Here is a 19,243-nt window from a genome sequence, read left to right on the forward strand (position 1 = left end):
AGACTGAAGTGCAGTGGCACAATCATGGCTCACAGCAGGCTTGACCTCCGGGACTCAGATGATTCTCCTGTCTCACCCTCCTGAGCAGCTGCGACTACAGGCACATGCCACCACACCTGGATAATTTTTTTGATTTTCTGTAGAGATGGAGTTTCATCATGTTGCCCAGGCTGGTCTCAAATTCCTGGGCTCAAGCGATCTGCCTGCCTTGGCCTCCCAAAGTGCTCAGATTACAGGCGTGAGCCACCATGCCAGGCCTGATTCTTTTCTCTGTGTGTATATATATATATACACACACATACACATAATTTTTTTTTTTTTAATTTATTTTTATTTTTTAGCAACTGTGCAGTGTGAGGGCTGATAGACTGTGTTGCAGAAGCTGGTGAAACAGTTGGAGACCAAGAAGGATTTTGCTCCTGCCTTCACGAGTCTGAAATCTAGTGACAGAGTAATGGGGCTCGTCAAAGATTTTTGGTAAACGACTAGATAGTAGATATTTTTGGCCTTGGGGAACAAAAAGCAAAATTGTATTATGATGACATCACCGTAACCCAGAGGATGCCATGCAGTGGTGTAGAGTGAGGAGAGATCCATGTAAGTTTCTGTACAAATGCTTCACTTGACTGTTGTAAAGTGCAAGCAGCCATAGATAAGTAATCAAATGAGCATGGCTGTGTCCCAATAAAACTTTATCGAATGGCTGGGCGCAGTGGCTCAAGCCTGCAATCCCAGCACTTTGGGAGGCCAGCGGGGGTGGATCACGAGGTCAGGAGATCCAGACCATCCTGGCTAACATGGTGAAACCCTGTCTCTACTAAAACTACAAAAAAATTAGCTGGGCGTGGTGGCGGGCGCCTGTAGTCCCAGCTACTTGGGAGGCTGAGGCAGGAGAATGGCATAACCCAGGAGGCAGAGCTTGCAGTGTGCCGAGATCGCGCCACTGCACTCCAGCCTGGGCGACAGAGCGAGACTCTGTCTCAAACAAAACAAAACAAAACAAAACAAAACAAAACAAAACAAAACAAAAAAACTTTATGAAAAACAAAACAGGTGGTGAGGGCTGGGCTTGGCCCACACGTTGTAATCTGCTGACCCCTGGTTGAGAATTGGCCAAGATCACAAACAATGGAGCCAGTTGGCCTGGCTGAATCCCAACTCTGCCACTTACTAGCCTGTGGAGATTGAATAACTTATTTGCCCTCTCTGTTCCTCAGTTTCCTCATCTGTCATATGGAGGAGATAATTGTACTTGCCTCAGAGGGTTGTTTGTTTGGATTAAAGGAAATAATATAGGCAGAGTGCTTAGAAAAACGATTGGCATGTGGTGCGTACCATTATACTTCTAAGCTGTTCATTTTAGTATAAGTGAGGAAGGTAGGCGTTCATTAATGATGATCCTGCCAAGCAGGATAAAATTACAACTGTCATAAGTGCTGGAAGACAAGGTCCTAGAGGGACTTCAGCTAATTTAGGGGCAATTGCTCACATGTGCCCTGAGACCTTTTCTCCACTCCTCTGGGGCAGAAAAGTGCCATAGTGGCCACTTAATTTTAATGCATTTTTATCACTTTTTTAGTTTCTTTCACATGTTGTGGTCATACTATATTGTTTCTGGAAAAATTGGAAAAAACACTTCACCCCCAAGATAAATATAATCTCAGTGTAAAAAATATAAACGGACAAGGTGCGGTGGCTCATGCCTATAATCCCAGCACTTTGGGAAGCCAAGGTGGTTGGATCATGAGGTCAGGAGTTCAAGACCAGCCTGGCCAACATAGTGAACCCCCGTCTCTACTAAAAATAAAAAAATTAGGTGGGCATGGTGGTGTGTGCCTGTAGTCCCAGCTACTCAGGAGGCTGAGGCAGGAGAATCACTTGAACTTGGGAGGCAGAGGTTGTGGTAAGCTGAGATCGCACCATTGCACTCCAGCCTGGGCAACAGAGCTAGATTCCACCTCATAAATAAATAAATAAATAAATAAACAAATAATACAAAAAAATGTAGAAGAGGCCAGGCGCGGTGGCTCACGCCTATAATCCCAGCACTTTGGGAGGCCGAGGCAGGTGGACCATGAGGTCGGGCGATCGAGACCAGCCTAGTCAACATGGTGAAACCCTGTCTCTACTGAAAATACAAAAATTAGCTGGGCATGGTGGTGTGTGCCTGTAATCCCAGCTACTCAGGAGGCTGAGGCCGGAGAATCACTTGAACTCTGGAGATGGAGGTTACAGTGAGCTGAGATCACACCACTGCACTCCAGCCTGGGTGACACAATGAGACTCCGTCTCAAAGACAAACAAACAGACAAACAAACAAACAAACAAACAGAAAAAGAAATATTTTGTAAGTTAAGAAAAAGAAAAAACATACCAAAGAATATAAAAGTAAACATTATTCATAATTCTACCACCAATAACATTGGTCTATGTTCCTTGTCTATCTTCATTTTTTTCTATTTTGTTTTTTAATAAACAAACTGTGACTATTTTTAAGTGCTCAAGTATTCATGACTGTGTACTATTCTATGGCATAGATGTACCAACATTTATTTCATCACCCTCCTATTTTAGAATACTTAGGTTTATTCCATATTTCACTCTTATAACCAATGTTATGATTGAACATTCTTATTAAATAAATCTCAGTGCATATCTTCAATTATTTTTGAGGAAGGCTCTCCAGAATAGTAGTTAATCAAAGGGTGTACACATTTTAGAGAAATTGATAAATACTGTTTATTTTCCAGAAAGTTGCTATCCATTTTTGCTTTCAGCAACAATGTGTGTGTATATCTCTTCTGAGCCCTCTCCAACAATGGGAACATTTTTCTTTATTTTCATCAGTTTGATAAGTGAAAATGATTTCTTCTTGTTTTACTTATTCTACATCCCTTTGGTTATTATTGTCACTTGTCTTAAATGTTTATTCACCATTTTAATTTATCAATTTTGTAATGTTGGCTTATAAATTTTGCCAAAAGTTTTCTATTTGGATATTTATTTATTTTTCTTAGAGAGATATAACACTCTTCATATCATTAATTAGAACTGTCACAATTAATCATGTATTAATATAAATAATTTTCCTCCAATGACTTTTCACTGTATTTACAGTACTTGTGTGTGTGTGTGTGTTTTGACTCCTGGAGTTTTTATTATTTCTTCCTTTTATTTCTTTCTTACCTTTTAAGGAAGAAATAATTTAAGACTGGAACTTGAGACTTTTAAGGTTGGGAATGACTTCCTTGACTGATATCAGCTATCAACATAGATTTTATTCTAATTGTTTTATGATTTTGTTTTCTAGATATAATCCTTTAGTTCATCTGGAATGTATTTTAATTTATAGCATAAAATAAATACTTAACTTCAGTTTCTGATAAGCTTATCAATTGTCTGAGTACTATTTTATTTTATTTTTTGTTATTATTATTAGTATTATTATTTGAGACAGAGTCTTACTCTGTCACCCAGGCTGGAGTGCAGTGGCACAATCTCGGTTCACTGCAACCTCAGCCTTTCAGGTTCAAGTGAGTCTCGTGCCTCAGCCTCCCAAGTAGCTGGGATTATAGACTCACATGACCACACCCAGCAAATCTTTGTATTTTCAGTAGAGTTGGGGTTTTGCCATGTTGAGTAGGCTGGTCTCAAACTCCTGACCTCAAGCGTTCCCCCTGTCTCAGCCTCCCAAAGTGCTGGGATTCCAGGCGTGAGCCACTGCGCCCAGCCTTTTATTATTTTTAATTGACACATAATAGTACGTATTTATGGTATACAGTACAATATTTTGATAAATGTATACCTGTGTAATCGTCAAATCAGAGTAATTATCATACCTTTCACCCCATTTATCATTTTTATTGGATACGAATGCATCGTTTCTCCACAAATCTAAAATTTACTTTTGGACTATGCTAAATTCTTACTTAAGCACTTAACATATTCGGGGACATTATTTTGTTTTACATTGAGATGTCAGTTCACCCTTGTGCCCGCCCAGAATTTTAAGATTATTATAGATAAGTCTATTTTCATACCTAATAGGGACATTCCCTTATCATAAATGTATTTACTACTTTATCTAAAATCCTTGCTCTTTAATTACGAAAAGGTAACGTGCACTTAGTAAAAAACTCAGCAAGATTGTAGTATTTTTAAAGTGCTCAATTTGTTGAAAACATTCCGATTTGCGATGTGAAAGACACAGAAGAGATTGGATATACTGGGGACTTGTTGGAAGACCCCTTCGTTCATCCATCCCGAACCCTTTTACTCGGGAGCCGAGTCTTGGCTTCCACGGGACTCCCGGGCTTCTGTGCTGAGACCTTTTTTTTTCTTTTAGACGGAGTCTCACTCTGTTGCCCAGGCTGGAGTCCAGAGGCACAATCTCAGCTCACTGCAACCTCTGCCTCCTGGGTTCAAGGGATTCTCCTGCTTCAGCCTCCTGAATAGCTGGGACTACAGGCACATGCCACCACGCCTGGCTAATTTTTTGTATTTTTAGTAGAGAAGGGGTTTCACCATGTTGGCCAGGATGGTCTCGATTTCCTGACCTCATGATCTGCTTGTCTCGGCCTCCCGAAGTGCTGGGATTACAGGCGTGAGCCACCGCGCTCGAGCCCCCCCACTGTTTTTTTTATTTAGACAGAGTCTTGCTCTGTTGCCCAGGCTGGAGTGCAGTGGTCCAATGTCAGTTCACTGCAACCTCCTCCTCCCGAGTTCAAGCGATTCTCCCGCCTCAGCCTCCTGAGTAGCTGGGATTACAGGTGCCCGCCACCACACCTGGCTAATTTTTGTATTTTTAGTAGAGACAGGGTTTCGCCATGTTGGCCAGGCTGGTTTCGAACTCCTGACATCAGGTGATCTGCCTGCCTCGGCCTCTTAAAGTGCTGGGATTCCAGGCGTGAGCCACTGCACTCAGCCCGTGCTTGGACTTTTTAAGGGACTGCCTTGAGTCCACTGGTTTTAGGGCAAACACACACAGCTTGCGGTTCCCTGAGACCACACTCTGTAACCTAGTTGGAGCTCACCAAGGCCCCTGGCTACCCAGAAAGTTCAGATATTTTAATAGCATGTTCAGTGATTGTATAACGTTCTTGAGAAATGCCTCCCCGCACTAGGGGGAGGATGAAAGCGGTGACTCCTGGTAGATTCAGGCAGTGGTCAGGCAGGGGGAGGGAGGGAGCATTTTAGAGACTGTGGCTGGAGACCTTTCAGGTCTTCAGAAGAACAGCATTGATTTATTTAACAAGTATTTGTTGGACACGTATTATATGTCAGGCCTTATGCTTCTTAGAGGAATACACGAACAAAACAGACATTGGTTTCTGTTTTCACATGGTGACCTGTGAAGGAAATTGACCACACATTAAATGACAACAAAGGTCGTGATCCGGGCTGAGGGGTGGAGTAAGAGGGCGCTGTAGATGAGGGCTAAGAGAGCACCTTTCAGAAGAGGGCCAAGGCAGAGACATGGGAAATACGAAGAAGCCTGGCTAGGTGGCTCACACTGTCACCAGAGGGAATGGTGGTGTGTGCTTTAGGACCTGTTGTAGGGTAGCATGGCTAGAGCTGCGTGTCTAAAGGAGAGATGAAGTCAGGAAAGCAGGCAGGGGACAAACCAGGAAGGTTCAATACCGCCTGGGGGGCTGGGTGTGGTGGCTCATGCCTGTAATCATAGCACTTTGGGAGGATGAGGCAGGCGGATTGCCTGAGGTCAGGAGTTTGAGACCAACCTGGCCAACATGGTGAAACCTCTTCTCTACTAAAAATACAAAAATTTGCCGGGCGTGGTGGTGGGCGCCTGTAATCCCAGCTGCTTGGGAGGCTGAGATAGGAGAATTGCTTGAACCTGGGAGGCAGAGATTGCAGTGAGCCGAGATCACACCACTGCACTCCAGCCTGTGTGAGAGAGCGAGATTCTATTTCCAAAAAAAAAATACTGCCTGGGTAGGAGTTTGGATTTCTTTCTAAGTGAGATGGGGTGCTGCAGAGGCCCTGCCCACACTCCTTGGCATTGACCATTTCCTTGCATGTCGTTCATCTTTTCTTCCAGTTTCAAACACCTGGCACTCTGTGCCTTGAGGTGTTCTCTGGCCTCTGAAGACTATTTCTTCCAACTTTTGGGCAGATGGAAGTGCTAGGAATTGATGTCCCCCGACTCTACCCTGCAGCAGCCGTCGACTAATAACTGAGCAGAGGTGGTGTATAAATACCCCAGCGTCCTCACCCCTCAGGCAGGATTACTGAGGCATGCTGCACAGTGTCTTCCAGAGCTCCCCAGTGGGATTGGAGTCCATTGCCCATGGCGATAATTGTTCTTAAGGCCTCTTTTTTGGGCATTCTTCCTTTCCTGTTTCCCTCCCCATTCCTCTCTTAGTGTTTCCTGGATTCACCTCCTATATGAACTACTCGTCCTGATCTCACATTCTCATCTCAGGCCCCGTTTCCATGAGAAATCAATCTAAGACAAATGGAAACCTGAGTATTGAAGGACCTTGAGCCAGGGTTAGCAAACTATGGTCTGTGGGACAAATTTGGCCTGCTCCTTGTTTTTATGGAGTAAAGTTTTATTGGAACATAGCTACACTCATTTATTTATTATTGCTCATAGCTGCTTTTGCACAACAGTGGCAGAGTTGAGTTGCTGGGTCAGAGACTAGATGTTACAAAGATAAATATATTTACTATCTGAGCCTTCAAAAAGTGTGCTGACCCTGGGTCTTGAGGAGCAAAATGACAAGATTTGATTTACTTTATTAAAGCATCACTTCAGCTACTATGTGGAGCGTGGATTTGGGTTTAGAGGGCTTAGGGTGACAGATGGGAGATTAGTTGGGCGGTCATCCCAGATGTCTAGGAGAGACCTAAAGTAAACAGATTCATGTATTTTGAAGTTAGAAACCACAAGAGTTGTTCATGGACTAGATTGGAAGAAGGGGGTGGTTAAGGCACACACTCTCCTGTCCCCGTGGTTTTTCCACACTCCTTCGAGAAATTACTGCAGTGATGGCACAGGTTTTGCCTTCATCCTTCCGTGACTTCTCAGGTTGGCTGGGAGCCACCTCTGAGCTCCCACAGCCCCCATTCTCATCCTTGCTTTGTGTTCTTTTCTTTCTGCGATCTTGCCTTAGATCACACAGATAAAACATGACAGGACCTGGACCTTAACACAGTTTGGCTCTCAATCCTGTTCTCGTAACAGGATTGTGTCATCCTCAGACCTGCCACATAGTAGGTGCTCATTGTTCACTAAGTAAATGATGACCAAGAGCTCTTTGATTGGGTCCAAGGTGCTTATCCCCACACTTCGCCATGGCTACCTCCCTCATTCCTCACCTGGCTTGCTCTCTCTAGCCTGGCCGCTCCCATTTTATGTCCTAGACATCGAGCCATGGCAATGATGTGGAGCTAACAGGTGATACGGTAGCCATCATAGTTCAATGACTACGGGACTCATGCAACCACACAACACAGGAGCCGAGGGCTAGCTGTGCACAGACAACAAATCATTTCTGGTGGGGCATCAGCGTCTGCTTGGGCAGCTTGTGTATGAAACATGGTCCAGTTCTCCCAGGACATTAAAGGAAGTGGAGGGGAGTACACAGGGAAACTAAGTGGTAAGCAGGGCCATTGCTTTGAGGTGGAGAAGGTCGGGCCATCTCAATCACGGCTGCTCTCTGCCTTGCATGCTTGAATTTGTGAGACAGCCGCCCACTGCCTCTGTTGAGATTACATCATAAATTACGCAGGCATGAGCAGATCAGAGATGAGAGCAGTCAGAGGCAGCCCAGAAACCAAACAAGGGATGCCAGCATTTGTAAAAAATAAATAAATAAATAAATAAATCTGATGGAGATGAGGGGAGATTCTGGAAGTGGGTCAGCAGGCCCAAACAACAGGGAGGCCTACCAATAATGTCCTCGCTTGGCCTCCTCGGGGGTCGGTGCTGTTCTTTTCCACCCTCATCCCCCTCTTTTGCCTTTTTCCTCTCTTGCCATCTTTAAAAAACACACATAGGCAGAAATCAATCCATCAAATGTCATTGCAGATTTATTAAGCCTGATGTAGAAAGACATTTAACAGTAACATCTCCAGAAAGCATAAAAAGAGCACTTCTATTCAGTCTTGTGCTTTGAAAATCTAAATATATTTTTATCATATAAATAATTTTTTTCATGTTTTAAGTGCATCTGTGTTTTTTTTTTCTTCTCTCCTTTAATTTTCATTTTTCAATTGGCCAAAGCAGAAGTCGACGTTGACTGAAATGAAGCCATTTGCAAAGCTAATGGTGTTGAGAGGCATGTCTCTGCTATTCCATATCAGCTAGGTTTCAGGAAGGTGGTTCAATATCTGCAGCATTAAAATGAGGGACAGCCTCCAGCAAAATCATAATTGAACACACCCAGGTCCTTAATGTCAGCAGTTGGATTTCCTGATGCAAATTACGATAAGGTTTCAGATGGGAACAGTCTATTTCCAATAACTGCTGAGTGGGGAAAAAAAAAGACTTTTTTATCAACACAAAGGAAAGAATTATCATGTATAAAAATGTAAATAATATACTTATAGAAACCTTTTTGATGGAAATCAGGGGCTCCATACAACCTTGGCGAGTGTGTTGTTATTTTTTCACAATAGCTCAGAAAAGTAGTGTCTGTTATTTAGGGCTTTAATTACAGTTCTCAAAGTAGAATGATTTTCCTTAAAAAAAAAAAAAAAAAAAAAAAAAACTCTTTGGATGCAAAAAATAATGGCTTTTGTGATATAATTTAAGGTTTTCTTCGTCTCCACCATCGGAATTTATTTCTAGTGATAAAATTGTATTTAAAAAAATTTCCCTTCTACAGATAATTTCAATGCTGCGGCATCACACACAGGCATACATCTTAAGTGCCTCCAAACAAAGTCATTTTTATTCAGCAAGGGGCTGCTGTGAATGTTTCTTTTTGCTTGATTTAAGTTATGTGGGAGATCAAGATCAGATTGTTCATGATTACGAAGGAGGACAGGATGGTGGCACCACGGGACATAAAAGGGAGCACTTTTTCTGAAAATTCTTTCTTTTTTTTTCTCTTTTTTGAGACAGAGTCTCGCTCTGTTGCCCAGGCTGGAGTGCAGTGGCACCATCTCAGCTCACTGCAACCTTCGCCTCCCAGGCTCAAGTAATTTTCTTGCCTCAGCCTCCTAAGTAGCTGGGACTACAGGCAAGTGCCACCACGCCCAGCTAATTTTATTGTATTTTTAGCAGAGACAAGGTTTTGCCTTGTTGGCCAGGCTGGTCTCAAACTCCTGACCTCAAGTGATCCGCCTGCCTCGGCCTCCCAAAGTGCTGGGGTTACAGGCGTGAGCCACCGCACCTGGCCCCCTTGTTTCAAGCAGGAAAGCCATCATTTCCAGCTGGTTGGTTGTCTTTGGGCAGTGACAATGCGGCAAAGCCTTTGGAAATTTCAAATAGTGACTGCATTGAAAGCTAATATTCAGGATGATGGGGAGTAAAAGAAATTGGGGTCAGCCAAGGGAAGAATTTTCCAGATCCCAGAGAAGTGGGCATAGATGCCTATCTGTGATTAATCTGTTTGGCCACAGGGTGGTATAATCTTCCTAGCAGAAAAGTTTTTTTTTTTTTTTTCATTGCGAGGACAATTTATAATCATCAAAAACAAGTGAAACATGGTTTTGATTAAAACAGCCTGTTGGCTCAATAATCTCTGTAATTTCAAAAACATCCTTAATGCAGAAGAAGAACACGCCGATGTCAGGAATGGCCTGGGGCCCCATTACAACAGCAACCGAATAAATAAGGAGAAGAATCTCGAGGTCATAAAAACAAAATTAAGCTAATGTTTCAAATTTTGACAATTATGAATTCTTCCTCTAAGAAGACATTAAAAAAATTTTCAGGCACTATTAGATAAAATACAAAGAGAATAATTCTACATGGATGAGTGTGCAGTTTTCCCACGGGGGTAAAGCATGCCTGTAAAAGGAAAACTCTGAATTAGGACGTTGGTTCCTCCCTAGATCCAGCAATTGGACGGGACTCATGCAGACAGACAAACTTGGTTCTTATAGTTTCTTTGTAAACTCAGATCTAATTCTTTCATAAGCTATTGAAAAGAGAATGACCAGGAAAAAATTACAAGCATATTTTTTCTATACAAAAGAATCCCCATTGTGGGCCAGTTTGGTAGGAAACAGAAACAAGCAAATATAACAAAATCTGTGTTCATACATGGCGATATAGTTAGTATATACAAATATGTACACTATACAAATGCATGGAAGGCTTACGCTCCCAGCCATCCAAGCGGCATTGTACTCGGGGAAAACAGCCTGGGTTTTCTTCCTAGTATACAGGCAAATGTATTATATACAGCATGCAGGTGATAGAAAATTAGTGCGTTTGCACAGAAACATTCTACAGGTATGGTTGCAGTCATTTTTCTTTGAAAATGACCGGTCTGCTTTCTGAATATAAAAATGTGTTTGCCTTTCTTTGCTGGCAAGTAAACGCTTTCCTTCAGAGCAAGGATGAATGTGATTCTTGAAACTCGCTCTGACCCACTTCCCCCCTGCCCTTTCTAAAAGAATTTAAAAAAAAAAAAATCTAGAGTTAATGCAAGGGAGCAAATAGATGACATAAATGTGTTTGATGTCAGGTTTCCCAAAAAGGTGCAAAAGCTTTGGAGAACAAGAACTGGTCGGCCATTAAAAAGGCTGTATGATCAGCTAGCTTCTTGATTTTAAAGGGGTTTGGAAGTTTATGATTCATGCTAACAGTGCCTGGCTGTTAGGAATCAAAGTCAGAAGGGATTAGAAGGACATCATCAGGAGATCAAAAAGTGTATTGTAACCCAAGATATTGTGACATTTAGGAACCCTGAGCCAAATGGGAATTGTTTTGTATGTCAGCTTTTTTGACTTGCATTACACATTCTAGCATCTGATGTGTTCGAAAGCTCGAGTATTGTATTGCAAAACTGGAATGTTTGTATTTATTTCAATGCACAATGGACATCACTGTTACTTCTCTGAAGACTGGTTGAACTTTCTGCACTTAAAAAACATAGATACACATCTATAATTCCTGAATGTTATAGGGGTCATTTAGAAAGTGAAAATATTACCATACAAAGTCTTCACATTTGAGACATAATTGTATGATTGTTCACATTCTGTTAATATTAGCTACTGGCAGGGGACTGATATCCAAATGTTTCAGGTTTCAGGTTCAAGACAATTCATTGAACACATTGAAATTTATTTTCCGAAAGAGTTGAATGGAGTGGTTAGATTTTTTTTTTTTTTTTTTGTAATGCCTTTGTTCAAATTTTTTGACTTCTCCTGGGGTTTCTTACCAAAAAGTTATCACTTGTACTTCTAAAAGCTGTTTTAAGCATTAAACATGATACAAAGGGCTGTGAATATTTAATGTCTTTTTTCAAACAGCCTGTATTTTAAAAGGCCTTAATAATAATCATGGCTCTTGGTAAAATAATTTGTATACCGAAGGGTGTCAAGTCAGGGTGCCATTCCTTGGAAGAGCCATTTTACTTGGAATATATTGTTCCAAAGGAAATGGACAGAGTCCTGTTGCAGAAATAGCGTTCCACCTGGTCCTAGCATTTTAAAACAGTCCTATTCTAATCCATAACACATTTCTAGTTTTCCCTGAAGCTTTGGGCTGCCTTGTGCATGAATAATTTTTGGAGAAACACCCACGCCCGTTAGCCCATTGTTCGTAACTATTGGAAGAAGATTAACTAGAGCCTGAAAATTGTATATCCGCGTATGCCTCTGAATCTGTCACTGGGAACCAAAGGAGATAAGTGGCTTTTACTTCGGATGAAGAGGTAAAATTCCCCAGTAGAAATTCTAAAGATGATTCACAAGTTTCAAAATGTTTAATGCCTTCCTACAATGGAAACATGTCTCTCTGTCTAGGGGGATGGAGATTTGTATCTCTTTCTCCAGCTCAATCTTTGTCTAAAAGTATTTCATAGATATTTTGAGAAAGTGCCACATAGAGGAAAGGAGAAAATGAAATTAGCATTTTAGCATCTTACAAGGGGAAAAATACACGAAAATTTCAGTTTTGATTTCTTTTTTGCCTAATGTATCTTCGAAATAGATACTACCGTTATTGCTCTTTAGAAGTACATATGTGCATATTTTAAAGCCTTTAATATATTTCCGTATTGTTGTTATTATTTTTGCATTCATCTACATCTTACTATCCTTGTTGCAGAGAAGAGAGGATAATGTGAAAAATGACATTTGGGTTTTTTTTTTTTTTTAAACAAAAGCATTTAACAAGCTTAAAAAATGAAACTCAACGAAAAAGAAAAGAAGGTTTGAACACAGTCAAATAACCTGAGAAGTGACAGATGGAAAAGCAACAGAATGCAAGCACCTTGTAAGGTCTGTAATCTTTGGATTTACTGTGAAAAGTTTCAGAACATCATAGATTCTTACTGCCACATTGTCCATAGACCCTGGAAAATAACAGTGAAATTCATATGTATACACATATATATGAATACACACACATAGGCATGCACACTGTCTTCACACACCCCTCCTCACCACTTAACCAGAGTTACATAAATGCTTCTCAGATATGTCATTGCATTTGTTTGTTTTCTCCATCTCAACTAAGTTCAGCGGCTTGTGCCTGTGACATTAATTATGCAAGATTCAAACAACCAAGCAGGCACATTTTAGGGGTGAGTTTTAAGAAATCTGTGACCTGAAAGAAATTCTGTGGGGACTATCTGGGTTATCCAATTTATTTCATGATTACATATTCTGTTTTTAGGTCTTGACCTATTTTTAAGCTATTTCCTCTCTGTATGCTTTTTAGGAAAAAAAAAATCCTTATTCTGAAATACTAATATTTTAGTTCTACATGAACTGTGTCCCTCAAGTGTCTTGGTATCAGCTATCTTTAGGAGCTCTTGTAAAACAACAGGAAGGCCAGGCTGTTGTGTGAAGTGTTTACTGTTGTTATCCCACAGTGCCTAGGACAGTGTCACACATAACAGGTGTCCAACAATATTTGTTAAATGAATTTGCTAAATAAATATCATTTCCTGTTGTTCCCTGTGCCACCAGTGCTTTGTAACATGCTGTGTATTTGGAGAATTTGCTGAACTACAAAATAAGGCCAAATACATAACATTTAAATGTTGACATATACATTTTTAAATGGGCATCTCAATTTGCAGGTGGCTGGTGGTCTTAGCTGCAAGGACGGATGGGGAAGAAAAGGCGATCTCTCCTTCTTACTGGTACCAAGAGGTGGTGGCAGAATGGAGATACTTGAGGGTAATTTGCATTATATTTGCACATCATCCTTTCCAATTCTAAAGTTCTCACTTATCAGAACTGTCTTTTATTCAGGGAAAAGAAAGCAGTGGTATGAAGGTGGATAAAGACATTCTCCTGAGTTTATGTTATTTAGTTTTTTTCCACCAGAAAGAAGTTTCTAGAAGCCTCAGAGGGCTGGCCAAATGAAGAGAGGCCTGGCCTCTAGGAATATGCTGAGAGCCAAGTGTATGCCCCAGTGCCAGCCCAGATCTTGTTTTCTAAGGTGAACCTTAGCAGCCATCCCTCAGCAGTGACATGCATGGTTGCCTGGCGGCAATTTACCAGTCTTACCAAATTTATCAATATTTTTGAATCTCACCTCCCACCCCATCCCACCATAGAAATTGCGCTAACAAAACCATATCGATTATATGTTGAAGCAGATGGTTTATTTTTTCTTTCTTAGAAGGGAAACAATTTCCATGGAATTGGGAATTGTATTGATCTCCTCCCCCCATTGGAGCAAGGGCTTGAGAATCTGCTTTTGGATGGTTGCAGTGAGATGTGAATTATGTAACTTTGGCCTAATAACCCTGGATTGGAGCAGACAATTTTTAACAGCTTCAAGAACCCCAATGCTAATGCATTGATTTTCCTTTAATAGAATTTCCTTGTTGAAGGACGGTGCTCAGTAGAGTCCAGTCCACCCTTCAATCTTAACCCATCCGAAGACTGTTCCTTTCCAGTCGAGCTCCATTCATTTCTGGTTGAATAGGTTAAGCAAAGACAGACCTCACTGTTCTCAATTCACTTTATGATCCTCCCATCATAAAAAATAATATCAGCACCTTGCTTTTCATGTCAGAACTACATTTGAGCCGCTATTCCCTATGCCCAAGAGTAAATCCCATAAAAGCCGCCCGGTTGTACTGTTGCTATTTTTCCTTGTGGGTGATTGATTGATGGATGAGTGCTGACACTTCAATGAAGCTATTTCGACTGCCATCTCAATCCGATGATGTGAGGGGTATATTTTCTGTCCATGCCTCATTACTTCAGAATGACATTCCTGGAACTTCATTTACTTTTTCCCTCCTTCCCTGAAGCGCCATATTTTTTCCCATCTAGGTTATGCATGCCATAAAAAAAGCAATTTGCTATTATATGTGGCATAAGGGCAACACTTTCCCTAGGAGGTAAATAAGAAGGTTTTTTTTTTTTTTTTTTTAATCCCAATGTTGAATTTAGGGATCATGTCAAAATTCCCAAAACAATTCCAACAGGCAGCCTCTTTGAGAAATGGTGAGGAAGAGATATTTGGTTTCATTTTGTCAGTGTTGAGATTTAAAAAAAAAATAACCTTGGTAATTAAAGCAACAACAGAAAATATTCCTTTTGTTTCAGAATCATATAGTTCCTAGTGTTGTGCCTGGAATAGTATAAATATTTCACCATAGCTGAGTAGCAATTTACCACATAATCCAGACTTATTTGTCCTTTGAGAATAAGGAAATTCATTGTTTAAATGCAATGATGGATTTATCTATTATAGGTTGCTTTCAATTGTATAGAAAATGTTCAACTAGAGTAAACAGATCTATCCTTGCGTCTCCAAACTGTGCACTAGGTATGCAAGACTTTTAATATTAAAACATGCTCTTAGCTTTTCCAAGTTGACTTAGGACCTGATTTTAATCTGTGTAATACAGTATTCCCGTTAATAATAACGTATAATTAAGACATCCGTTAAAAATCCATAACGTTAATTTAATGGAGAAAATCTAATACAGTTCTATTGGAATTTTTACGTTAAATTAACTTTAACGGGCTTTTAATGGATGTCTTAATTAGATCTCATTATTAACGGGAATATTCCACAAATTAAAATTGGGCCCTCAAAGTTTTAATGAAAAAAGTTGCAGGAACACATTTAAAATGGACACCCTATTTCATGCTTTCTGTTGCTTCTTAAGCTAAGCTGCGTTTTAGAGCCCATAAACATCAGGTTCTGCAGAAAGGGATTACCAGAAAAGACTGCTGCAGAACTTTGTACCCTGCAGTGATCTCATCTTCTCGCATTCTCTCAGATTCTGCATTTCACCAGTTCTCCCAATTTGCAGTTCTCATATGACAGTGGTGTGTGCTTAAAACTATTTTTTTAAACCAATCAAGATAATGATGATGATCAAGGTGCCTCACCACTGCATAGGAAAAGTCTTTGGCAGCAACATGGTTAAGCTTAACTATTTGAACAAGTTTCACAGAAGATGAACATTGTTCAGGGGTTTTCTTGGCTCAAACTCTGGTTTAACTCAATAATTCTTCTACTTTGCAGTGATTAATGGCCCCCTAGTGCAGGGGCAGGACTGGGCAATCCAGGTGCAACCGTAATTGTTACACTGAACAGAAACATTTCCTTTAGACAAACGTTCCCAGAGGGGTTATAAATAGGAAATGGACATTACCATGAAAAGTAAGCCTCCAAGTGTCTACATCTAGTGCAGCCCACTTGGACATTAAACTATGAAGACTTATACTCCCCCCCACTTTCCTGTTACAAACTGACAAAATAAGTACATCAATGTTCTCAGTCATTACTTTTCTTCGGTGGCACTTTGTTTTCTTGTGACAGTGAAAAGGGTACTGTGGAGACGAGACAGCCCCATTGCAGTTTATCAATGAAAATCTAATATCGCCCATAAGCAGAGAAGTGGAAATCAATACTTCATTACCAAATTGTTAGTGAGGATGAAGAGAAATGGCTGGGGTGATTTTTTTTTTTTTTTTTTTTTTTTTGGCAGTCTTCTTGGAGCCAGGGTGTCAGGAGGAGTTCAATGAGTTCAATGTCAGAAGCAGGATGGTGCAGCGAAGAAGGGTTCAGTGTGAGGGGATCCAGGCTGGAAAGTGGAAACTAAGGCATTCGTCCTGTAATGGGAATCAGAACAACAGAAAGATGCATTATTTTCTGAGGTGTAGCCCAGGTGATTTTTCCCCGGAGTGATCACCTTGCCCACCTCCACTACTTTATTTGTCCGAATGTTCTGAGTAAAGTCATAGTTATATAACAAGACCGTGGAACATGAAAAGGAGGAGTCAACTTCGAGCAAAAACTATTTAAATACCGTATGTTCTCACTCATAAGTGGGAGCTAAACACTGAGCACACACGGATGTAAACACGGGAACAAGAGACACTAGGGACTACTGGGGCGGGGGAGGGAGGAAGGAGGAAATGGGTTGAAAAACTACCTATCAGGTACTATGCTCACTGCCTGGGTGATGAGATCCATACCCCACAGCTCAGTATCACGCAATATTCCCAGGCAACAAACTGCATATGTACCCTTTGTATCTAAAATGAAAGTTGCAATTTTCTTTTTCTTTTCCTTTTAAGACAGAATCTCACTCTGTCACTATACTTGTGCAGTGGCATCATCACGGCTTACTACAGCCTCGACCTCCCAGGCTCAAGTGATCCTCCTACCTCAACCTCCTGAGTGACTGGAACGACGGGCACACTCCATCATGCCTGAGTAGGTTTAGTTTTTATTTTGTAGAGCCTGTGTTGCCCAGGCTGGTCTCAGATTCCTGGGTTCAAGCAGTCCTCCCACCTCAGCCTCTCAAGGTGCTGAGATTACAGGCGTGAGCCACCTAGACTGGCCAAAACGTTGCAACTTTAAATTAAGAAAAAAAAAATAGGCCGGGTGCGGTGGTTCAAGCCTGTAATCCCAGCACTTTGGGAGGCCGAGACGGGCGGATGACGAGGTCAGGAGATCAAGACTATCCTGGCTAACCCGGTGAAACCCCGTCTCTACTAAAAGATACAAAAAACTAGCCGGGCGAGGTGGCGGGCGCCTGTAGTCCCAGCTACTCGGGAGGCTGAGGCAGGAGAATGGCGTGAACCCGGGAGGCGGAGCTTGCAGTGAGCTGAGATCCGGCCACTGCACTCCAGCCTGGGCGACAGAGCAAGACTCCGTCTCAAAAAAAAAAAAAAGAAAAAAAAGAAAAAAATAATATTTTAAATATAATGTGTGGAAGGAATATTTGAACACCCATGTTCATAGCAACATTATTCACAATAGCCAAAACTCAGAAACAACCCAAGTGTCCAGCGGATGAGTGGATAAGCAAATGTGATACGTACGTACATGCAATGGAATATTAGCCCTAGGAATGGAAGAAATTCTGACACATTCTACAACAGGGGTGAATCCTGAGAACATTATGCTAAGTGAAAACAAACCAGTCACAAAAAGAAAAATACTATATGGTTATAACTATATAACGTATCTGGTGGTAGTCAAACTCATAGAAACAGAAAGAGGAATGGTGGTTGCCAGGGGCTGGGGATGAGATGGGAAAAGAAATAAGAATTCTTGTTCACTCTGAACACAGTTTCAGTTTCATCTTTTGTAAGATGAAAAATTCTGTAGATGGATATTGTTAGGTTTGCACAACAATCTGAATGTACTTAAAGCCACTCAACTGTACACTTAATAGTGAAAATGATAAATTTTACGTTATGTGTATTTTACTGCAATTAGAAATTAAAATACATAATGTATGATTTTTCACTATAAAGTTTTTTGGGAAAAAAAGAAAACCATTAACCTATGGTCATACCAGGCTTAAAGATCTCATTCACATTCTGCTGTATTTCCTTCTAGTCTTTTCTTTCCCCATGCTTTTTTTTTTTTTTTTTTTTGAGTCGGAGCCTCGCTCTGTCACCTAAGCTGAAGTGCAGTGGCACGATCTTGGTTCACTACAACTTCCGCCTCTTGGGTTCAAGTAATTCTGCTTCAGCCTCCCGAGTAGCTGGGATTACAGACATGCATCACCATGCTCAGCTAATTTTTGTATTTTTAGCAGAGACGGGGTTTCACCATGTTGGCCAGGCTAGTGTTGAACTCCTGACCTCAGGTGATCCGCCTGCCTCAGCCTCCTAAAGTGCTGGGATTACAGGTGTGAGCCACTGTGTCTGGCCGTCCCATGCATTTCGTTAGGTTTACATAGTTATATTTGCTGACTGTATGATGCACCTGTCTGGAGGTAGTTTTTCACTGGAAAGCACCAGCATAAACAGCTGTAGAAGTTCTATCACATCCATTATAATAGTTTACGATACTATGATAATGTAATATTGGGCATTTAATGTTTGCAATTTTTATTCAACAATACACAACACTATGATGAACATCTTTGTGTTCCAGGCTTTTCTGTGTGCTGGAATATTTTCATAGGCTTAAATTCTTAAGCGTGGAATTCCTGTCAAAAGATAGGAACATTTTTGTGGTAGAGAAGTGCTACTTAGTAACAGGGTGATTTTTCTTTCCAAGAATTTTGCTCTGGATTACTGTGCGGAAAGTATGCAATTTCTTTCAGCCCAATCTGAGTGCAGTTTCTTGTTTACATCTTGTTATTTAGTGGCAGTGTTCATTTTAGTGAGAAAAAACATTAAACCTAAATATAATTAGTCTTTTTAGAAAAGGAAAGCTTCCAAATTTCTAGTGGAAGGATAAAGACAAATTGAAAATCAGATGATATTTGATATGTGTAGAGAAATTATGCACAAGATAATCATAACAGACATTTCAAACTATTTCTTGGTAAGGAATAGTATGATTGGAATTCTAGCAACCAGTTATTATGTATCTACCAAATTCCAGTCACTTTATACACATTACTGTTAACTCTTGAAACAAATTCATTTTAAAAATGAGAGATAAAGGCTGAGCATGGTGGTGCATGCCTGTAATCCCAGCACCTTGGGAGGCAAAGGCGGGTAGATCACATGAGGTTACGGGTAGATCACATGAGGTTACGAGATCAAGACCAGCCTGGTACACATAGCGAAACTTTGTCTCTACTAAAAATACAAAAATTAGCCGGGCATGGAGGTGCACTTCTATAATTCCAGCTACTTGGGAGGT

At 40.8% G+C, this 19,243-nt stretch overlaps 1 protein-coding gene across 3 annotated transcripts in view; it reads right to left on the reverse strand.

Moving 5' to 3' along the window:
* Positions 1-13,737: 13,737 nt before the first annotated feature.
* The window catches only part of LOC105470656 (teashirt zinc finger homeobox 2), a 503,687-nt gene continuing 498,181 nt past the window's right edge, over positions 13,738-19,243 (reverse strand). For 2 of the 3 annotated variants that reach the window (XM_011722837.3, XM_011722836.3), the window contains exon 3: positions 14,391-16,239. In XM_011722837.3, the coding sequence (XP_011721139.1) occupies positions 16,238-16,239 (2 nt within the window). In that variant the 3' untranslated portion in view covers positions 14,391-16,237. Of the gene's footprint in view, positions 16,240-19,243 lie in introns of all 3 variants that reach the window. The other variant, XM_011722835.3, reaches the window with a different exon arrangement.

This window comes from Macaca nemestrina, chromosome 15 (genome assembly GCF_043159975.1).
Source record: "Macaca nemestrina isolate mMacNem1 chromosome 15, mMacNem.hap1, whole genome shotgun sequence".
In the NCBI taxonomy this organism is placed as follows: Eukaryota; Metazoa; Chordata; class Mammalia; order Primates; family Cercopithecidae; genus Macaca; species Macaca nemestrina.